The sequence below is a fragment of the Chiloscyllium plagiosum genome, unplaced genomic scaffold (assembly GCF_037043375.1).
Source record: "Chiloscyllium plagiosum isolate Xiang-an unplaced genomic scaffold, Cpla_swu_hap1 HiC_scaffold_41, whole genome shotgun sequence".
Taxonomy (NCBI): domain Eukaryota; kingdom Metazoa; phylum Chordata; class Chondrichthyes; order Orectolobiformes; family Hemiscylliidae; genus Chiloscyllium; species Chiloscyllium plagiosum.
In genome coordinates this window covers 38630499-38654908 of record NW_028270179.1, presented here as the reverse complement: position 1 = coordinate 38654908, position 24410 = coordinate 38630499, and the positions used below count along the sequence as shown (strand labels likewise).

At 41.6% G+C, this 24410-nt stretch overlaps 1 protein-coding gene across 1 annotated transcript in view; it reads right to left on the bottom strand.

Annotated features, from left to right (window-relative positions):
* Positions 1-409: 409 nt before the first annotated feature.
* Positions 410-24410, bottom strand: part of LOC148138237 (uncharacterized) — a 45027-nt gene continuing 21026 nt past the window's right edge. The window contains exons 3-6 of the mRNA XM_087981900.1: positions 10714-10852; positions 6336-6574; positions 3282-3327; positions 410-1314 (exon numbers count right to left, since the gene is read on the bottom strand). Coding sequence (XP_087838026.1) covers positions 410-1314; positions 3282-3327; positions 6336-6574; positions 10714-10852 — 1329 coding nt within the window. The remainder of the gene's footprint in view (positions 1315-3281; positions 3328-6335; positions 6575-10713; positions 10853-24410) is intronic.

The window sequence follows — 24410 nt, the reverse complement described above, 5'->3', positions numbered from 1 at the left end:
TTCAGAAGAATCAAGTCTCAACCATTAGTATTGTAAACAATTTCAAGCCTCAGATAAAATAACAAAGTACTGCTGTAAGGCTGAAAGGAAAGCTCAGGAAACTCGCTGTGAAAAGACCAATGAAGAAAGGACAAAGCAATAAACAATGGTCACGATCAAGTACTACATAATGCAATTGAGGGTTGAAGTTGCAATGTCTTTGAGAACGTAAGGAACTGCGGGATGCAGAGAAGATGTTCGTGAAATGAAAACAGATTAGCATTCGATTGATTTAAGATACGGCAGTCATAGAATTCAGCAGCATTCTGCAGTGCCAAAGGTTTACCGTGATGCCATAGGATAAATTCTCAACTGAAAGGACTGTACAGTTGTTCAAGTGCATTTCCCACGGCAGATCCATTCTGTGCTTTTATTTAAACAATGTAATAATGAGATTAAAAGGATATTTTATCCCGTTCTTCAACTCCTTTCGGAATTTAGTCTGTGTTAGTGCATAAATGCAGGTATTGGTACACGAGCTCAAAAGACGGAGCATGAAGCCAAATTGCTGAGCAACATATACTGGACCACTAATGGTTTTGTCTGAATAATTATAATTGATGACTTGCCAGTTCAGTGAGTGTGTAACATACGTCATCCACAAAAGTATAAAATTAGCAGACAAGGCAAAAAGCAAAATAATAGATTTCCGTCGATTCTCCATCTCTGGATCGAAATTACCCTCTCTGCTTCCACGACATCGGAATCCCCTTCGGAGTTGATTGGCTCTTATAATATTCTTGACAGTCAGACCATTGAACACCAAAATCAAGAAAATGGGAAGTAATGGTGTTAGCATACTGTCGATCCACTCATATGCTGCCCAGAAAGACGATGTATAATAGTCTGGTCTTTGAATACAAAACCATGGGACATTGTCAATGATAATTGATGGAACAAACAGAAAGTACCAGACAGTAGACCTCAAACAGCTGATGACTGCCACTATTGCTATCACCACAGTTGCAGTTTTCTCAGTACAATATCTTGGTTTCAGCTTCTGGCAACAAATGGCCACAAATCGATCAAACGTGAAAGCTACTGTGAACCAAACAGAGCAGTCAAGAGCTGCAAGCAACAAGACAGCTCTCACAGCACACACAGGGGTGATGAATAGGAAAGTCGGTGGGAAATAAATGTTATTAATTCGATTCAGTATGGTGTTAATGATGACTAGTACTAAATCTGCTGCTGACATCGCCATCAGGTAACGGGTAATGCATTTGGACAGGCCACAGTTTCCTCGATTAAGGATCACAATCGCCACTAAATTAACTGAAAGAAAGGCAAAAAAAGTGGGCAAACCTTAGCTGCGAATTCTAAGTGAATATATCGTTAGCATTATCAAATTCAGGATTGCAATTGTAGACCATTTGTTAAATGTTTTCAGTTCAACATGAAGCATAATAATATTTTAAAACATTGGCCAGTGGAAAACCATTGTCCAGTCAAATAAAAAAGTCAAACCGAATCAAGTAAACCACAACCGAAATATGAACAATCAGAGGATGTGATAAATCATCTAAATAAAGTGTAATGATTTGAATTGCACAGCAAACATAATTCCTTGAATGTTTCACAAACTAAGTTTGATATTGTAAATTTCATATTGTCAATCTGTGAAGGATAACAACTTCTAATGTGAGGACTAAAATTGCAAAGACATATTTCTATCCAACTATGGCATATAAATTTTACATTTTCTGAAACAATTTAAAACTCTCAATACTTCAATTTGCCATAGCTGGGATTCATTAATCTCTCAATGCATGTTGTTACTATTTTTCTCTGTTACTTCCAATGCTGGGAGATCTTCGAATGTAAAAGTGATTATCTCACTTCAAGAAACACAAAAATCCCCAATAAACAACAAAGAAGGAGCCAAAGACTGTAAATAAACGTTCGATAAAACTGTAAAGTCAATCATGAATCATATCTTTTATGGTCACATCAATAAAATTTGCAAATTGTTTATATTTATTGAAGTTATAGATCATAAAACATAGAAGCAGCAGTAGACTTTCTGTCCATCAATGTGACTGATCCAATAACTCACCTTCCAACTTTACTGCCTTTTCATCATAACCCTCGGTTGCCTTCTGATTTAAAATCTGAGCCTAAAGTATATTCAATGTCCCAACTTCAACGGTCCTCTGTGTTTTAAAGAATTCTCAAGGTCAGGTTCGTAGGAGAGTAGTCTGACACAGAACAAACGACCAAGAGGCGAGTCTGCTAGAATATGGGCATTTTATTCCCCGCAGCGTCGCCACAACGGGTCTGGCTTATACTCACTCTACATGTTACCGGAACTGGGAGCCGTCAGTTCTCGTAGAGCGGTTGCCAACAACCCACGCTCGGCGGTTAAACGTAACCCCGGAGCAGACTCACCGAACTGGAGACTTTTCCAGCTGATATACTCTTTTCCAGATATAAACATTCATGTGAACAGCAGAGCAAGGCTAAAAAACACATTCCATTCTGGTTACATACAGATAAGAAGATTCACACGGGGAGGTGTGTAATAAGATTCTAACGGGACTAAGCAACACCTCCATTCCGGTTAGATTCACACATGTATTGGGACATAATTTTTAACCGTTTCACCACATTCCACTGCTTGGCCCAATACATGTGTTACATTATGATTCACACATGTATTGGGACATAATTTTCACCACACTCTGAGAGAAGAAATTCGCCCTTACCTCTGACTGAACTGTGAGAGCCCTGATTCTGAGATCATGCCTTCTGTCGTAGACTCACCCACAAGGAGAAACACATTGAATTCAGTTCAAATTCCCTCAGAATCTTGAGAGTTTCTTTAAGATCTGATCTCATTCTTCTCAATTCCAAAGAAATACAGGACCAATCTACTCAGCATTTCGTCATGATACAGCTCTTTCATATCTTCTATCAGTCGAATGAACACTGTTTGAGATGATAATCTATCTTTCCTCACATAACAGATCCAGAACTGCTCACAATATTCCAAGGAAGTCTGACAACGGTCTTGCATATTTTAACCAAGTTTCCTTGCTTTAAAAAATTGCATTATATGTAATGAAACATAATTTATGTTCGAAATAAGGACACTTCAGAATTGTGATCAATTGAGCCGTTGGTTCAATCACTGTCAGCAACATATGACATGTACATTCAATGCATATAATGGATATCAATACACGACAAGAGCACCAACAGCAATTACACATTGAGATAAATTATTAGATTTAAAACCTTACCAATAACACCAATAGCTGCAAGAATTGGATAGTAAATACGTTCAATCTGAAATATTAATGGGTACATCATCTTCTTCCACAGAAAACTTTGGTGTGGAAGTAGTGATGCTGGCTGCTTCAAAGTCAATATGAACCCAGACTCCTGGTATTTATACTAAAGAGGAAGCTCTATTGAAGTAAATAATATTGCTGCACAAAAAAAGTCCCCAATCAAGTCACCAGGCATTCTCTTATTGCAAAATTGTTCAGTCAATTTGAAAGAACGATTGCAACATTAGACAGACATTTGAAATGCCTTCAGAAGAAAGACAGAAAATCGAAATGAGGTTGTAAATTTATTCAAATTTGGCTTGACCCAGTGGCTCAATCGTTAGCACTGCTGCCTTACGATTCCATGGATTCGGGTTTGATTCCCGCATTGGGCGGCTGTCTGTATGGAGAATGTACATTCAAAATGTCTCTGTGTGGGTTCCTTCCAGGCGCTCAAATTTACTCCCACAATCCAAAGTTGTGCAGACTCCGTGAATTTGCCATGCTAACTTGTCTAAAGTGTTCATGTATTTTAGGTACATTTGTCAGGGGTAAATGTGGAACAACAAGGTAGGGGAACTGATCTGGTTGGGTTGCTTTTTGGAGAATATTACCATTAGCCCAGTACTCTGCATTCCTGTTTTTTCTTCTTCTGAAGTGCGCTACCTCACACTTTTCCATATTAAACTCTATTTGCCACTTCTCAGCCCATCTCTCCATCTTATGTATGTCCCTTTGTAACCCACAACATCCTTTAGCATTATCCACAACTCTGCCTACTTTTGTGTTCTGCAAATTTATGAACCCATTCTTCCACACTCGCATTCAGATCATTTATACAAATGACAAACAGCAGTGGCCCCAAACAGATCCTTGTGGCATACCACTGGTAACTGAGCTCCAGGTTGAACATTTCACATCAACCACAATCCTTTGTCTTCTTTCTACTAGCGAATTTCTGATCCAAATAGCTAAATTGCCTTCTATCCTGAAACTTATTTTGTGGAATAGTGTAACGTGTTGAATCTTTCCAAATATCTTACTGAAGTCCATATACACCACATTAACTGGATTAACTTCATCCACCTGTTTTTTCATCTTCTCGAATTAATCAATAGGGTTAGTGAGGCGCAACCTACTCTTCACAAAACAGTGTTCACTATCCCTAATCAAATTATTCATTTCCAGATGTTGATAAATCTTATAAACATTTCCAACATATTACCTACAAAGAAAGTCAGGCTCTCCGGCCTATAATTACCAGGGTTGAACTGTCTCCCCTTCTTAAACAAGGGAGCAACATGCGCTATCCTCCAGTCTTCCTCACTACTCCTGTCGACACTGATAACACAAAGATCAAAGCCAAAGGCTCTGCAATCTCCTTCCGGACTTCCCAGAGAATTCGAGAATATATCCCATCCAGCCCAGGGGTGTTATCTAATTTCAGATCTTTCAAAATTGCTAAAACCTCCTCTTTGACGATCTCAATCCCACCTAATCTTGTAGCCTGTATCTCAGCATTCTCACTAACTTTGCCCTTTTCCAATATGAATGCTGACAAAAAAAATCCATTAAGCGCTTCCCCTGTCCTCAGATTCCATACACAACTTTTCACTACTACCTTTAATTGGCCCGAATTTTACTCTCGTCATTCTTTTATTTCTGAAAAATCTATAGAAGACCTTAGGGTTTTCCTTGATCCTATCCACCAAAAACTTCTCATGTCTTCTCCAGGCTCTTCTCAGCCCTCTCATTAGATCTTTTCTGGCTAACTTATAACTCTCAAGACCCCTAACTGAGAATTCACGCCTTCCTCCACATAAGCCTTCTTCATTTCTTGACAACGGCTTCAACTTCTTTAGAAAAACATGGCTCCCTCTCACGACAACGTCCTCCTTGCCTGGTAGCTATATAGCTATGAAAAACCCGCGCTCGCTGTTCCTTGAATTAGCTCCTACATTTCAAAAGTGTCCTTGCCCTGCAGTTTCCTTCCCTATGGATCCTCAATCTTGCCTAATCGCATCATAATTGCCATTCCCCCATTTATAATTCTTACTCTGCATGTACAACTATCCCTCCCCATTGCTTTTTTTTAAAAAACATAACCAAATTATGGTCACTATCGCCAAAATGCTCACCTACCTCCAAATCTCACACCTGGGCGGGTTGAATCCCCAGTATAGCTGGGTTGATTCCCAGTACCAAATCCAATATGGCAAGGTCCCTTGTTGGCCTGTCTTCATACTGAGTCAGAAAACCTTCCTGCACACATTGAACAAAAACTGACCCATCTGCTTGAACTATATTATTCCCAGTCAATATTGGGGAAGTCAAAGTCCCCATAACAACTACTCTGTTACTCTCGTTCCTATTGAGAATCATCTTTGCTATCCTTTCTTTGACATTCCTGGATCAATTCAGAGGCCTCTAGAAAACTTTCAACAGGGTGACCTCTCCCTTTCGTGTTTCTAACACCAGTCCGAACTGCCTTAGTGGACCAGTCCTCAAATATTATCTCAGCTGCTGTAATACTACCTGTGATTCACAGTGCCACACCCCTGTCTCTTTTGCCATCTTTTCTGTTCTTGCTGAAAAATCCAAATCTAAATCACGGAATCTGCAATAACCATTGCTGTCCATCCTCGAGCCATGTCTCTGGAATGGCCACAACATTGAAGTGCCAGGTACCAAACCATGCTGCAAGTCCACCTACCTTATTCTGGATACCTCTGTCATTGAAGTACACACAAATCAAACCAATGTCCTGATTGCTGGTGCCCTCTCGCAACCTTGTAAACCTATCCCTGACCTCAACCTTCTGCATACTGGAATTGCAATTCAGGTTCCCATTATCTGCTGCATTAGTTTAACACTCTCCCCACGCCCGAAGAGCAAAAGCACACAATAATCTAGATGTCGCATGAACTTTAATGACACACCACTGTTCCTGTACTCGAAATCACTTACAATGAAGGCCAGAATACCATGTGACCTTCTTATCGCCTGCTGCACCTGCATGCTTACCATCAGTGATTGGTGCACAAGGACATCCAGGTCCCGCAGCACACTGTCTTCTCTGAATTTCCAGCCATGGAAATCATAATCTGCCTTTTCACCTTTGCGTCCAAAGTGAATAATTTCACATTTATTCAAGTTAACCTGCGTCCGCCATTGATTTTCCCACTCAGCCAGCCTGTTCAGATCATGCTGGAGGATCTCGGGATCCTCGTCACTGTTCACTTTCCCACCCAACTTGGTATCATCTGCAAATATTGAAATGAGGTGAATGACAAGTGTATTTTCCTTATGGAGGGGGATTTTAAGACAAGGGGACATATTGTAAAGAGGACAGGAGAAATGCATAAAATGATATGGGGCAAACTTTATGCACAGAGTGGCTGTTGTGTGAATGAACGTCCAGAGGATTTGTTGGCTGCGGGAATTTCGAGAATTGCATGAATGAGAAATGATTGGAGGGAAATGGACTGAGTTAAACGGGACGACTTTACTTCGATATGGCGTGGTGGGGGGGGGGGGGGGGGAGGTGGGGAATTGGGTGTGGGTGGGTGCAGGAACTCATCTCAGAGTCGAATAGGTCCTTCACTATGGTGTGTGATACACCACACTCTGCTCAATGCTGAGAGATTTCAAACATTTCTAGCAGCACTAAACGCATCATCCCCTTGCTGCTTCGCAAAAACGATGACTGGTAAGTGTTTTGAAATGACCTGTTGACAACCTTTCGCACAAGGCAGCCCCCTTGTACACAGGCACATATACTGAATGAATGACATTACACGCGGAAACTCAGAGAACCAAAGGTCCGAGGAGTACACGTCTAAAGATCAGTGAAAACACTGATAGAGTAGTTAAGAACAAACCTTGCTCACTACAGTCATGGTATAGATTATAATAGCACTGAGGTAGGCCGTATTTGTCTCAGACTGACTAGGCCACAGCTCGAGTACTCAATGCAGTTCTGATCACTGCACTGCAGGAAGGATGTGAACACACGGTAGCGGAAACACACCAATGTATAGCATGGGATGGTGAGGTTGAGCTATGAGGAGAGGTGGGACAAGATTGTGTGATTGAGTGGGAACCTAATGGAGGCATTTAACATTATGAGGAGCATAGACATGACGCTTGCAGAGCTACATTCTCCTTATTCAATACGTCAATAGGAATAAAAGGGGGATAACTCTGAAGTGATAGGGATGAAGGTTGAGAGGGGATATGAGGAAACAAATTCACCCAGAGGGAGGTGAGGGGTCTGGAATGCACTGCCTGAGAGAGTGGTTGAGACAGCAGACCTCACAAACTTTAAAATGTAATTGGATGAGGCACCTGACTTGTCATAACATTTTAGTAAGAGGGCATAATGCGGAAAAAATGGGACTCGTGCGGGTAGTGGTGTATTTTTTATGGTACAGTCTCGATGGGCAGAAAGGCCTCTCCTGTAGTGAGTGGTTCGCACAAACCAGTCACGTGCCTGCCGTGAGCGCACACTGATGCACGGAGACATTGGCGTGCAGGCACACTCGTCAGATAGGAAACAGCTATGTGTTCAAAGTCAGCCGGGCATGCACGTGCATTTGTGTGTGGGTGCATTGACACTCACTGTCCGAATTGAGTGTGTGCTCTGTTTTCAGATTGCTTTATGATGTCTGCATGCCCCACACAGCCCGCTGGTCAATAGGACAAAATGTGTGCCTGCAGACGTGGAGTGGAGAGAAACCTGTTCCAGGTCATTACCATTGGGAGTGGCTGGGGTGTGGGGATGGGGCAGGCGAAACCTTGCGTCACAAAGGCAAAGACCCAAACATCAGGGCATCACTGTCAATTACGTTTTCTGTCTAGCAGCCGCTTGGAAAGAGTGATCGTAACGTTCTGTTGTATATCTTTTGTAGGATGGATGGCTGGAATCTGGAACAAAACTGTTGTGCTGGATAAGGGTCAAGTGTCAAATATGAAGGTCTCAATCAAATTCCCATTTTCACCTCACTCTTCAGTATGTGTTAGTTTGTATAAACTAATACTGAGCCCTCAGTTAAGTTTCAATCTGTCACACACTCCCACGAAACGTTGAGGAAATAGAACATAGGAAAGTGCAGCACCACACCAGGCTCTTCTGCCTGCCATGTTTGTGCCAATTGTGAGGTTATTGTCATCTGGTTCCGTCTGCCTGCACATAGTTCATATCCCTCTACTCTCTGCTTGTTGACACATCTGGGTAAATGCCTCTTAAATATTGCTATTTAATTTGCTTCTCCCACTTCCCCTAGTTGCAAGTTCATGCACCTCTCACTTTCTGTGTATATAAAAAAAAGACGTTCCTCTCTCATCTTCGTTAAACTTTACCTCTGTCACCTTAAACCTGTACCAGCGAATGTTTAGCGTTTCCATCTTGGGGAAAAGCCTCCGGTGATTAAACCTATCCATGCATCTCATAATTTTATGTGTTTGTCTCAGGTTGTCCTTCAGCCCCCAATGCTTTCCTGAAATCAATCCAACTTCGGAAATCTCTTCTGAAATCTAATCCACTCCAATTCAGGTTGCATCCTGATAAACCTGTCTTGCACACTGACCAAAGTCGTTCTTAAAGTGCGACGATGAGAACTGCACACAATACTCGAAACGTGGCCTCACTTCTTCAGCTGCCAAATGACTTGACACCTTTCAAATGCAATTTCCTGCCTGATTAAGAGAAGCATGCTGTCGGCCACTTTTAACACCTTAGCGCTTATGTTCCCACTTTCATAGAGCTTTGAGCATGTACCAGAATACCCTTCTCTGCAGCAATGCACCCCAGTGTCGTAATATTAAATGTATACTTTTCTCTTGCCTTTTGATCTCCCAAAATGCATCACCACGCTCTTGTCCAGATTAAACTCCATCCTTCATTTACCTGCCTAAGTCAGTACGGAGATCCCAGCACTGACCTACGTGGAACACCACTGGTCACAAACCTCCAGTCTGAATAACATTCCCTCAGAGCTGTGCTTTCTTTTGTAACCAAATCAATTTGGTAACAAATGTCGACAGCCCTTTGGATCTCATGCGATTTAACCTTTTGGATCAATCTCACATGAGGGACGGTGTCAAATTCGTTCGTAAAAACCATGAAGACAACTTTCACTGCGTTATCCTCACTAATCATCTTTGTTACTTTCTCAAAAATCTCAATTTGGGTCGACACTGCAACAAGCCACGTTTTTTTCTGTAACATCTATTCTTATTCTTTAAATCCTGTGTCTAAGAACCTTCTCCAATAATTTCTCGACAACTGATGAATGATTTGCCGACATATAATGCCCTCTATATGCCTACTACCCTTCTTAAAATGAAGGAACCAACATTGGCTATTCCCCAATCATCTGTGACCTTGCCTGGTTTAAAGAGAATATATTGATAAGCTGCAGAACTGGGCAGAAAGGTGGCAAATGGAGTTCAATTTAGGTAAGTGTGAGGTGATTCACTTTGGTAAGAGTAACAAAAAGATGGGGTACTGGGCTAATGGTCGGATACTTGGTAGTGTGGATGAGCAGAGGGATCTTGGTGTCCATGTACACAGATCTCTGAAAGTTGCCACCCAGGTAAATAGTGCGATGAAGAAGGCATATGGCGTACTGGCTTTTATTGGTAGAGGAATTGAGTTCCGGAGTACTGAGGTCATGTTGCAGTTGTATAAGACTCTGGTGCGGCCGCATCTGGAGTATTGTGTGCAGTTTTGGTCGGCATACTAGAGGAAGGATGTGGAGGCACTGGAACGGGTGCAGAGGAGGTTTACCAGGATGTTGCCTGGTATGGTAGGAAGATCGTATGAGGAAAGGCTGAGGCACTTGGGGCTGTTTTCATTGGAGAAAAGAAGGTTTAGGGGTGACTTGATAGAGGTGTACAAGATGATTAGGGGTTTAGATAGGGTCGACAGTGAGAATCTTTTTCCACGTATGGAGTCAGCTATTACAAGGGGGCATAGCTTTAAATTAAGGGGGGGTAGGTATAGGACAGATGTTAGGGGTAGGTTGTTTACTCAGCGAGTCGTGAGTTCATGGAATGCCCTGCCAGTAGCAGTGGTGGACTCTCCCTCTTTATGGGCATTTAAGCGGGCATTGGATAGGCATATGGAGGATAGTGGGCTAGTGTAGGTTAGGTGGGCTTGGATTGGCGCAACATCGAGGGCCGAAGGGCCTGTACTGCGCTGTATTCTTCTATGTTCTATGTTCTAAGAATCTCTGTCAAGGCTCCACCAATCACCGTGTTGTCTCCTTCAGTATTCTGCAATGAATTCTATCGGGCGCTGGGAAATTATCTAAATTAATGTGTTTCAAGAAACCCAACACCATTTTATTCTTAAAATTAACATGCCCCAGAATATCAACAGACTCCTCCATAAACCTACCATCATCAATGTCTTTCTCCTTAGTAAATATAAATGCGAAGTATTCATCAATAACTTCACCCACATACTCTGACTTCCTGTATGAATGCTGTCCTTGTGCTTGAGTTAATCTTCTCTTCCGCTCGTTACACACTAGCTCCTAATATATGCAGAAAACATCTTCGAATTATCCTTAAGCCTACTTAATAGCATCATTTCTTGGCTCCATCTTTTCCTACCAATTTCACTTTTGTTAAAGATTTTTTTTTTCTCTGGAACTCTGCAAGGCTTTATGCGATTTTAATTTTCTAAATTTTGCATTTGCTTCCTTTTTTTGCTTTTTGACTCACTTTTCAATATGCCTTGTCATTCAATGTTCCCGAATTTTACCAGCCTTTTCTTTGACCCTCAAGGAACATGCAACTCCTGAACTCTGATCAACGGGACTTTGAAAGATTCCACCTCTCAGATATGGATTTACTACCTAACTGCCAGTTTGAGAAATTTCTGAAGTTCCTGCTCAACTAACCTTCTCCCACTTTAACGCTTTAAAACGAGAATGTAGTATTAAGCTTACCTATAACTACCTTAAAACGGACGGAATTATGATCACTGTTCCCAAAATTCTTCCTCAGTGAAACGTCCATCGCCTGACCAGGCTCATTCCCCTGCACAGTGTCCAGTACAGCCCCTTCACTGGCTTGACTACCTCCATACTGTTTCAAAAACTCTTCTGGATGCACAAAACAAATTCTAACCATTAGAAAGGCTGAATCTAAAGGAGTCCTAGTGAATATTTGTGATATCAAAATTATCCACGACAGCAATGCTACTGTTTTTTTGCGTCTCTCCGTGATCTGTTTCCATATCTGTTCCTCCATTTCCACCTGGCTACTGGGAGGCTCACAGTATAATCTTATTATAGTGACTGCACCTTTTTTTTCATTCCTTATTACTGGCCATATGGTCTCACTGGATGAGCAATCCAAGATATCCTCTTTTAGTACTACTGTGACATTCTCGTCAATCGGTAACACTTCTCTCCCATGGCTTTTACAACCATCCCTTTCTCGTCTGAAGCATCTAAACCAAGGAAGTTGAGCTGCTCGTCCTGCCCACTCAACCACGTTTCTGTAATAGCGACCACGTTGTCATCTCATCTATTCATCTCATCTACTCATAAAGCTAATCTCTACCTTACCTGTTGCACTCCTTTAATTCAAGTAAACTCACCTCAGACTTCAGAGCTGGAACAGTGACTCAGCGTTTTGCACTGATGTTCACAGTGCCAGAGACACACATGTAGGGATATAGTCGGGGTCTACGTGGGAGGGTCGGTGCAGACAGAGTGTGTTGTTTTCTCCATTAATACCTTAGAATATAATTTGTTGCGCAGTCGTAAGTGTATGTGGTTTAAAACATAATCTCTTTGATCAGTGCACCTGACTACTCACTACAGACATTGTTTCACCCAGAAATCCCTCTATCAGAGTGCAGTTTTTAGCAAACTTCTTGATACATATTCGATATAAACCCTTCCGTCACAGAGCAGGCTGTCGAAAATTACAGTTTTGGTTATTCTACAAAGCACGCATTTGAGGCAGCTGTATTAGTTCACTCAGTTTTGATATATCTTAAATAAACAATCCTTGATCGGAGTGCATCTCTAACTCATTCCCCACGTGTACTGTTTTAGATTTATTGCCCTAAATCAGAGTGCAGTCTGTAATTCACATGTCAGTATAATTCATTCTACATGCACCCGTTGATCTGAGTGCAGTGTGTACCACATTCCCCAGTATATGCTTAAGAAAAAACAGAAATTCTGGAAACGCTTAGCAGGTTGGCAACATCTGTGGGGGAGAAAAACACAGTCAACAGTTCGTGTCCAGCGACCCTCTTTCAGGACTGGACCAGAAATGTTAAATCTGCTTTCATTCCACAGGTCATTCTGATTTCAGCATCTGCAGAGCTTTGGTTGTTTTGTGTAACTTCGTCAAACACAGTGCGACCTGCCCAAGTCTATGCTGACATACGTATGAACCCTGCAAATACCGTGCAATGTATAACTTACTTGCTCTAATATTTTGTTTCCAGGTAAGCTTGTCGACCTTCTTTCATGGTGTAACCCACTTCCCAGTCTGTGTTTTGTTTACGTGAAAACCCCTGGATTAACGTGCAATCTGTATCACTCTGCCCAGACTGTGTTGATTTACATGTCAACCTCTCGATCAGAGTACTGTGTATAACACTCTCCTCAGCCTAGTTCGTTTTATATTTAAAGCCGTTGATCAGAGTGCAGCATATATCTCACTCCCCATAGAACATAGAACAATACAGCACAGAACAGGCCCTTCGGCCCACGATGTTGTGCCGAACATTTGTCCTAGCTTAAGCACCTATCCATGTACCTATCCAAATTGCCGCTTGAAGGTCACCAATGATTCTGGCTCTGCCACTACCACAGGCAGCGCATTCCATGCCCCCACCACTCTTCTTCCCCGATCATCTTATAAACCTCTATCAAATCATCCCTCATCCTTCGCCGTTCCAATGAGAAAAGGCCTAGCACTCTCAACCTTTCCTCGTACGACATATTCTCCATTCCAGGCAACATCCTGGTAAATCTCCTCTGCACCCTCTCCAAAGCTTCCACATCTTTCCTAAAGTGAGGCGACCAGAACTGCACACAGTACTCCAAATGTGGCCTTGCCAAGGTCCTGTACAGCTGCAACATCACCTCACGACTCTTGAATTCAATCCCTCTGCTAATGAACGTTAATATACCATAGGCCTTCTTACAAGCTCTATCCACCTGAGTGGCAACTTTCAAAGAGCTATGAACATAGACCTCAAGATCCCTCTGTTCCTCCACCTTACTAAGAACCCTACCGTTAACCCTGTATTCCGCATTTTTATTTGTCCTTCCAAAATGGACAACCTCTTCACGTATAAAGCATTAGAACAGACTACGGTGTGTTACTGTCTCTCCAGACAGGTTTACTTCCAAAAATGAAGACCTCGATCAGGGTGTAGTGTCTAAATCTTTGCTCAATCTTTTGTTTTACATACAAACATCTCGTTCGGAGTGCAGTGTGTAACTTTCTTCACCAGTCTACTTTGTTTTATGTGGGAACACCTCTTTCAGAATGCAGTGGGCAAGTCACGCCCCTTTCTTTGTTGTTTTATAAATAAGCCTCTGTATCAGGCAGCTGTTTGTAGGTCTTTTTTACCTACTGATCTTACACAGGCAGATTCGCTGAAGACATTGACAGGGGATTACAAGGACCGGATGACACAAAAGCGATGTTGGCTGACTTTCCACTTTGACGGTGCTGAGCTGTTGGAGAGCAACACTTGCAAGGAAAATGAGATGGAGAGTGACAATGTGATCGATGTCTGGATATGCTCCTCCTGAACGCTGCACTGAGATTGATGAAAGGAGACAGCGATCTTTCATTTGCTGTGGGGCACGAGGGTGTACATATTGACACCTGACCTAGATCATGTTCCGTTTCTGTGACGGTTCCTGCCGTCAACTAGCAGCCGTGCTCATTGTCTTAAGTGCAGACTGAACATTTCTGATTGTAATTAATTACACAGCGCTTTCACAAAACCAATAATTTTCAACATATTGTCCTTTCATAAAGATAATAATATTATTTTGTGCCTGCCACAAAATTGAACCCGCCTCTACTATTTTGAAGTGAAGGCAAAGCTTCTTCCTGTGCTGTAAAATTGAAGGTAACATTTCCTCAACACACAGACTGGGGACTGTACGGACACAGACGAACCACACACTGAACACGCACGAATCCCACACTGAACGCGTCCACACAGGGACCCCACATATGTGCAATCTCAGAACCACACTCTTAGGATGCAGTAGGTACTGTACATAGATCATAGAACATTGAACATTACAGCCCTCGATGTTGTGCCGACCTGAAATACCAATCTGAAGCCCATCTAACCTACACTATTCCATGTACGTCTATATGCTTGTCCAATGACGACTTAAATGTACTTAAAGTTGGCGAGCCTACGACCGTTGCAGGTAAAGCATTCCATACCCTTACTACTCTCTGAGTAAAGAAACTACCTCTGACATCTATCCTATATCTATCACCCCTCAATTTAAAGTTATGCCTCCTCGTGCTCGCCGTCACCATTCTTGGGAAAAGGCTCTCTCTGTCCACCCTGTCTAACCCTCTGACCCTGTACAGCTGGCCGATGGAATATTGCCTTTCATTGTTCGTGGCATGGAGTTCGTGTCTGGAGTATTGGGTACAGTGTTACTTTCCTCAATTAAGAAAGCTTACACGAGCACAGGAGGAGGTTCACTAAACTTATTCCAGAATTGAGGGTTGGCTTATGTGGAGAGATTGAGTTGACTGGGACTACACTCTTTGGAAATTAGAAGAATGAGGTGGAACAGTAAACGACATGAGAGTTACAGTGAGCGGGCATCTAAGTGGATCTCTTTCCATGAAAACATTCTCCATGATCTTATTGAATGGTGGACAGGCTTGATGGGACAAATGGCCTACTCCTGCTCCTATTTCTTATATTCTTATGACTTTTCTTGCGAACATGCATTTACAATCGCACACATGCACAAAAAGACACAGACTTGCAGACACCCACTGACATATCCTCAAAAAACAGGCACTTGCATAAATATGCATTTTCACTTATGCATGCATTGACAATCATTCCAATGCATTACTACAAACACAATCTCATTACCATCCACTTACACATTTGCACATGTGCTCATACACTTATACACACATACCTTCACACATACTCTCACTCACAAAGCAGTCTCACACACACTTACATACGCGCATTCACAATCAAATCTATATATCGCAAATAATCTGACAACTGCTTCTTGCATGTAAACTCACAAACATAATCCCAGGCAGAAACACAGAAGCAGTTACAGTGAACTACACACAATTATACATAGTCGCATAATCACACTACTGCTTTCACATGCACAGACACAAGCGAGCATGCACGTGTGCGTACACACACACACACACACACACACACACACACACACACACACACACACACACACACACACACACACACACACACACAAACACACACACACACACACACACCAGCACGCAAAATAAGCCTCATACACACACTGTGTTTAACTCACATATACAAGAACACTGATATATTGTTGTGGTTCGTTACCAACGTAAACTAAATTACACATAGAAACAGTCATCAGGATTTTACGACGAGTTTGTACAACATTTGTGAATAAGCAACAATTTAGATTTGATGTCGATTGGACAGAAAAACAGGCATAACCCTGGATAAGATTAGGATCATAATTGCTGGAGGAAACAGAATGGTTTCTCGAGTATTCTTCCTCCCATCCTGCTCCATCTTGCATATTCAGAGCTTGGAACCCAGCTTGTCACGATAAATAGTAATGATTCAGATGAAGTAAATGTAATATCTCCAAACTTGCAGGTGACACAAAGCTAGATGGGAGGGTGCGCTGTGTGATGGGTACAGAATGCCTCAGTGTGATTTGGACAAACTCAGTAAGTGGGAAAATGTATGGCAGATATATCATAGAGTAGATAAATGTAAACTTATCGCTTTGGCAAAAAAGGGTATGTTATGATCTGAATGATGACAGATTGGTAAGTCGGAGAGGCGGGGTGTCCTTGTGCAATGATCATTGCACGTGCGGATTGCAGGTGCAGCAGGTGGTAAAGAGCAAGACCAAATCGGTAAATGTTGTGTATCTGGACCTTTGAAAGTCATTGACAAGCTTACACCCAAGAGATTAATAAGGAAAATAAAGTTCATGGTATAGGAGGTAACGTCTTGACATGGATCGAGAGGTTGTCAGTAGACAGTAATCAGAGAATCGGAATAAATGGGTCCTTTTCAGAGTGGCCGACAACGATGAGTGGAGTGCTGCAGTTTTCATTGCTGGGACGCTAACTGTTCACAATATACATTAACGATTTGGATGAAGAGATACAAAGCAATATCACAACGTTTGCAGAAGATACTAAATCTGGGTGGCAGTGTGTACTGTGAAGAGGATGCTGAGAGGCTGAAGACTCACTTGGACACCAAACTGACTGGGAAAACACTTGGTAAGTGCAATGCAATGTGGAGAAATGTGGAGTTATCGACTTGCTCTGCAAAAACTGGAAGGCAGAATATCAGCTGAAGGGTGGTTGTTCAGGAAAGGTTGAAGTGCAATGAGACTTGTGTTTCATGATGGAATAGCCCCTGAAGTTTTGCATGCAAGTGCAGCAGATGGTAAGCAAAACGAATGGCATGCTGGCCTTCACAGCGAGATGGTTTGAGTGTCAGACTAAGGATGTTTATCCGCAACTACACAGGGTTTGATGAAGTTTCACTTTCATTATTGTGTGCAATTTGCTCTCTTCGTCTGAGGAATTGCATTCTTGCTATTGAGGGAGTCCAGCGAAAGTACACCAGATTGATTCCCAGATGGCAGGACTGACACATGAGGAAACATTGGATCGACTGGGATTGTACTCGCTCAAACTGAGAAGAATGAGGCGGAGGGGGGGGGGGGGTGTTGGGGTGCGTCATAGAAAAATGAAATCCTTTCGGGACTTGGATAGACTGAATATAAGAAGCGTTGGGAAAGCCTAGAAATTGGGGTCACAGTCTGAGAAAGAATTTCCAAATTTCGGTGGAGGTGGCAGGTAGTATTGAGGAGGCGAAAAGACTATGGAAAGATTTAGATAGGTTAGCAGAGTAAGCTATGAAGTACCAGATGAAATACAACGTGGGAGAATGTGAGCTCATGCACTTTGGGAGGAGGAATAGAGGCAGGGACTATTCTCTAACGGGGAGAAATTTCAGAAATCTGAAGTTAGGTGTCACGGTAGCTCAGTGGTTAGCACTCCTACTTTCACAGCTTCAGGGACCCAGGTCCGATTCCAACCTCAGGTGACTCTCTCCGTGGAGTTTGCATATTCCCACCATGTCAGCGAAAGTTTCTGCCCACAGTCTAAGAATGTGTAAACCAGGTGAATTCGCGATACTACATTGCCCATAGTCTTCATGCATATATAGGAATAGGTGTATTAGGCACGTGTAAAAGTGGGGAAATACACGGATCGGCTCCTCTCCGGTGGATCAGTAGGGACCTCTTGGACTGTATGGCATGATTTCACCTTATAGGGATTCATTGATTCTAAGCAAAAGGAGTAGCGAGTCCGCGTTCAGGCTTCTCTGATGGAAAACGTCCAGGTTGAGTTGGCAGTTAGGAAGGCAAATACAATTTTCAAGAATATAAAAGTGGAATTCACTTCTGAGGCTTTATAAGGCTCTGGGTAGAACACATTTGGCGTCTTGTGAGCAATGTTGTACTTCACACCTCTGGAAAGATATAATGACACTGGAGCGGTTTCAGAGGAGGTTCACGAGAATGATCCCAGGAATGAAAGGCTGAACAGCTGACGAAAGTTTGAGACCTCAGGGGCTATACTCGATGGATAAGGGGATCTGACTGAAAATTTCAGAAATGCTGAGCCGCCTGGATAGTGTGAATTTTGAGAAGATGTTTCCATTGGCAGCAGAGACGAGGACCTGTGGGCACCGCCTTTGGGTAAAGAGAACTCCCATTACAATGGAAATAAGATGGAATGTCTTTAGTGAGACAGTGATGAGTCTGTGGAATTCCTTGTCACTGAAAACTGTGAAGGCCAAACCAGTGATTATATTTAAAGCAGAGATAGATAAGTTCTTGATTACCAAGGGGATCAAAACTTATGGGGAGGAAGCGGGAAAATGTGGATGAATGGTGGAGCAGACTCGGAAGGTCGAATGGCCGAATTTCTGCTCTTCTGCCTTATTCATTTATAGTTTCTTCTCTCAGACAGGTGTGAAACTATGGAACTCTCTCCCACAGGAGGACATTGGGATTAGTTGATTTCATACATTGAGAGTGATGTGGGCCTGGCGTTTACAGCTAAAGGGATCAAAACTTATGGAGCGAAAACAGGAATGGGATACTGAAATCGCATGATCAGCTATCATCATCATATTCCATAGTTGAATGGTAGTGCAGGCTCGAATAACGGAATGGCCTGCTCCTGCAATCACATTCCATGTTGCCCCATCGTCTTTGAGCTAACTTATATAAGAGGGGAAGGAGGCTTTAATCTAAAGGGAGGCACATGTTACTGAATTCAAAATTTGACGTTGGATGTTTTTCACAGAGGTTTGGAAAGATGAGGAACACGTACCTCGAGAAACTGGTGTAATGAGTTTATTTAGAAATGACAGTATACTTTATTTGTAATAATATTACGAAGGCTATTGTAGCCGAAGCCTGAAGATCGGAATTAAATAAATAGATTTCATGAATTCATTGTGTACTTCGACAATTCTGAAGGTATTACGTGGCTGATACTTAATGACTTGCTCCAACAGACAGTGAATAGCAACATATTTAATATTTCAGATTCAGTACAGCTGGTGTATCTGTTCTATTCGTTTAAACGCTGAGATAACCAGAGGTAAGGTAATTTGAAATTGTGAAAGTGAATACGACCTGCTGATGTTCGTCAAATGCGATAGCTAGCAATAGAACATGAGACATAGAACATGGAAGATAGAATATGGAACAGTACAGCACAGTACAGGCCAATCGGCCCACGATGTTGTGTTGAGTGTTTATCTTTATCTAAGTTCAATCTAACCGACACAACCCTCAATTTACTGTCGTTCAGTGCTTGTGTAGCAGTCACTGAAATGTCCGATTCTCCTACAACCGATGACAATGCAATCCACCACCCAGCACTTTCTGCATAAGGAACCTAGCTCTGAGATCTCCTTCAATCACCTTAAATTTATGTCACCCTCGTGACAGCCATTTCTGCCCTGTGCAAAGGTCTCTGGCTATTTTCATCTGTGTAATATAATGGCAATGACACAGAGACAGACTGCCAAAAAAAATCCACAATGTTGAGGAGCCAGTATTGGACTGAAGTGAGCAAAGTTTAAAAATCACACAAAACCAGGTTATAGTGCAAAGGCATTAGCTTTCTGAGCGCTGCTCCTTCATCGGGTGGTGGTGAAGATTAAGATGTGAAGAGACATAATTTATTGCAAAAGATTACAATGTCATGTAAATGAAATGATAAATTGAATAAATCTGGATTGTTAACTGTTCCCTCTTTTAAAATAGGATGCAGGTCTTTGTTCACTACCATACGTATAAGTCTATTGGGTGAATGTGTTTTTGCAAAATTATAATTACAGATGCATTCAGTCAATGCATATAATATTTTGTAAATACCACTTTGGAAAAAAACAATCTGACTCAAGACGGGAATACAGACAGTCTCTGACCTCACACCTTTGTCTGAGCTGTGATGTCACCTTTTGTTGTAAAATCTAAAGTTGTCTATAGTACATCTTGACTTAAAAGAAGTTCTGGGATTTACATATTAATGAAGCACGACTTACAACACATTCTAAAAGATGAAAGACTAGGCAGTCCAGGTTTGTTCAATGTATCACTTAAGTTTCATGACACTGTGGTTTTTGCTCCAACTTCTGTGAAGGAGCAGCGAAAGCTCTTGCTTCCAAATGAACCTTTTGGACCATAACCTGGCGTTGTGTTATTTTTAATTAAATCAATCCAGAATCCAAAATAAATTTATCAATGACAATCAACATGGACAGCAATGGCCCCTAATCACATTTGGTGTGTAGCAAGTATCATACTTTGTGAGCCCGGATGTGAGACACCGGGTTGGGAGTTCATTTTTGGACACACTAAGTTCCATGCCTCATGGGGTATTAGTGGGTTATGGGAGTACTAGTGGGTAATGGGTGTATAAGCATATTTAATGCTCCCGATGTTACTTTGATTGACATGATATAAACATTGTTCATATTCCAACGTTGAGCCATTCCCATTTTATCGAAAACAAATTCTGTTCACGACGGGTGCCCGTCCTATCCTGAAATCAGCCTGCAACTTGTAATAGCCCAATTCCAATTGCAGCAGATAGTTTTCTTTAAATATCTAACATGGCCGTGTAGCTGTACATTACCTATTGCAAACCAAACATTTCGCCTATGATACATGATTCTATTTCAATCAAGTATTTGGAAGGCCATGTTGAAAATATCGCCCGAATGCTCAGAAAAAGGTCATGCAATTAATCTCAGTCGGCGTTCTTGTCAATATTGCACATTTATTAATCTGATGTTAGTCATTCTCCGCCTGCCAGAGCAAGAATTACTATTTCGACACCTCATTTATGTCCTTTATAATTAACTACGGTTGAAGAATTGAGAGAGGTTTGCATGACATGGATATTTTTATAAGAGGAATGATGATGAAATCTAAATTAGGTAGTTAATGTTTATACTGAGATACCTACCTGACTACCCCGCCCCCTCCTCCACTGCCTGCTTATCTGCAGCTCTTCTTACATCAGTCTTGAAGAAGGGTGATATCAGAAACGTTAACTGCTCCAACTCCTGATACCACCTGTTTTGCTGTGTTCTTCCAAACTTTCTATGTGTCTTCCTTGGATTCCAGCGTCTGCAGTATTTTTTGTTTGATCTTTATACTGAGGGCAGGCGAGTCGGTCTACCATAGATCAGGTTAAAATTCCTGAAGAAGGGCTTATGCCCGAAACGTCGATTCTCCTGTTCCTTGGATGCTGCCTGACATGCTGCGCGTTTCCAGCAACACATTTTCAGCTACCATATAGATTATATCGGTTTGTCATAAAATAAACAGACCCATGAATAATTTTTAAGGAAAATGGAAAATATTGACAATGGCTGGTGTTATCCAGCATCTCTCAAAAGCAAGAAAAATCTAAAATTTGAAGTGTGTGAAAGAAAATCTGCATTTTTTTTTGCTTAGTTTGCTACCTGCTCAAATTCATTCATTATTTCTGTGGAAAAGAAAACTTAACTTTTCTCGCTTTCATTATTTGAGTGAACTTACTGGCGATTGCAGTCCGACTACGAGGAAGACGTGAACTATCCAAGTGCATCACTAAGTATCTGGTCTCAATGGCAATGGCAGGTCTCATGGTCATTACAAGTGTGATTCTCTTGAACCGGATTCCTGCAATCTATTTTCCAAATCGTTTCCTCTCCATTATCCTTGTGTGTAGTCTCAGCATTGCGTTAATCTATGCAGCCAGAGATACCTCTGTCTGCATTCACTTTCTATCGATTTGTGGCCATTTGTTGTCAAAAGCTGAAAGTAAAATATTACACTCAAAAAATGGCATCAGTGATCATTGGAGTAGTGAGTGTTCTTGGCTGCTTGAAGAATATACCATGATATTTCTTGCATGAACCCATCTACGTAATTGATCATATCCCGTGGTATTGTTGACCGAAGGAAATCCGTTACACTTCAACAATGTGGGGAACATTTCAATGGACTGATCGCATTCTTACTCCTTGTCTTCCTTTCTTCCTAATAGTTTTCCTCAATACCCTGACCGTCAGGAACATTCTGGCAGCCAGCAGAGCCCGCAGGAGTTTTAAACACAATCACCATGATCCAGAGGTGGAGAACAGGAGGAAGTCTACATTTTACTCTTCTCCATTTCGGGCAGTTTTGATCTTCCGTGGGTAAGATATGTTGCTCAGTTCTTTGTCGACAGATTTGTGAAAAAATATAAAATTAGGGATGTCACTGGTCCTCTATTCATTCTGTGAGATTGTGGAAATATGTTTCAGCCTTTAAGCTGCTGCACAAACACCTTTATTTATGCGGTGACTCAGAGTAGGTTTAGGGAGCAGTTATGCAATTTGGTTTATTATCTGCAGTCTCTATTCATGACACACAAGAATATGAAATAGGAGGAGTAGTTCAATCCGTCTTTCAAGTCATTTCTGCCATTCAGTAAGTTCATGTTAGATTCGACGAGATGGCATGTGGTAGCGGAAATATATCAGGATTTATCCATATCATTTTTGAAAAAAAGAAATTGTATGGCAGGAGAATACATTGTAAGTGATTTTGATCGTTGACATGAGATTTACGCTGTAGTGCAAAGGGAAATTGTATTGCTTCAATATTTTGAAATTTTGATGAACATTAGGACCAGATTTAATTTTATACCCCAATTTCTAAATCTTCAGGGAGAGTGGAATAAGTCACATTTATTCTTACAGTTTATACTAAACGAAATTATGAGTGGGATCCTTGCAATCTTGTCAGTGTTGCAAAGGAAGGAGGAAAATGTCGATTGAGTGCAGTTTATGAAGACAGAAGGCTTTGGAATTTATCTGGATCAAAGTGCCTGTGAGGGATAGACCAGAGTTTTTGGACTTTGGATTGATAAAAGACTTGCATTTTGTATCGCAAAACTTATGTGGACATTGTGAGTTTATTTGAACTGATGCAGCAGCTGTGAGAACAGCAAAAATAGAAGAACGTCAAAATTAGGAACAGGAGTAGACCATCTGATTCATTGACCCTTCTGCGCTATTAAATAAGATCATGGCTGACATTTTCTTGCACTCAACCCAACTTATATGTTTGCCTACCAGAACACACACTTCCTTCCCTGCTCAAAAATCCGTCTTCACTTTAAGACCATTCAAAGAGGTACTCTTATCTGCTCCACTGCGCAGGGACTTACACAGATTCACAAACACTTGGGTGAAGAATTCTTCCCTCAACTCAGTCTTGAATCTGCACAACGCTCCCTCTTATTTTGATGATATGTCCCCGATTCCTAGTATCACCCATCACTGGATATCCTCTCTGCTTCTATTCCTATCGGATTTCTAAATCTTTTTAATTGTCCCCTCTCATTCTTCGAAATTCCAATTAGTAGAATTCTAATCTATTCAATCCCTCATAACCCAAAACTCCCAATTCCTGAGTAAACTGAGTGAACACCCACAACATTCCCTCAACTGCCAGGACTTGCTTTCTCAAGTAAGGAGACCTAAACTGTACACAATACTTGTGTACTTGTGGTGTGGCCTAAAATGCAATCGATACAGCTATAGAATAACCTCATTACCTTTAAATGCCATCTCTCGAGCAATGAAGAACAATTGTCTTCTTAATTAGTTGCTGCACCTGTAAACATTTTTTTTGTGATTCATGCACATGACCATCCTGTCCCTAAGTGCAGTAGCATTCTGCGATTTTTCACCTTTTAAGTAATAGTTCATTTTGCTGGTATTCCTACCAACATGGATGACGTCTCAGTTACCAGCATTCGACTCCATCTGCTCGACACTTGGCACTTGCTTAATCTATTTATATTACTCTGCGAGATTTCAGTATCCCCTGCACACATTGTTCGACCACTCAATCTATTTTTATCTGCGTACTTTGATATTTCTATTCATGTTTCAGTTCATGAGCCACTGTACAGATTAGTGTAGCAAAGGGATTAATTTAGAATTGATCAGTGAGACGAAAATTAATACCATTGTCTACTATTGGGGGAGTCTGAGGTTATGTTTCTTTTTCTTCGTTTCCCCACACTACTGTCCAACTGCGGTAGTGCTTATTTTTCCCCCGCACCCATGTTGTGTGTGTACAGGTGTGAGACACAGTGAAAGACATAAGGTGCATGAATCTTTATTCAATTTACACCACTAGGAAGAAAAGAAAACACACAAGTGGCCAGTGACAGGCAGTGTCCTTCACATCAAAGGGCAGTGCTGTGTGATCAAAC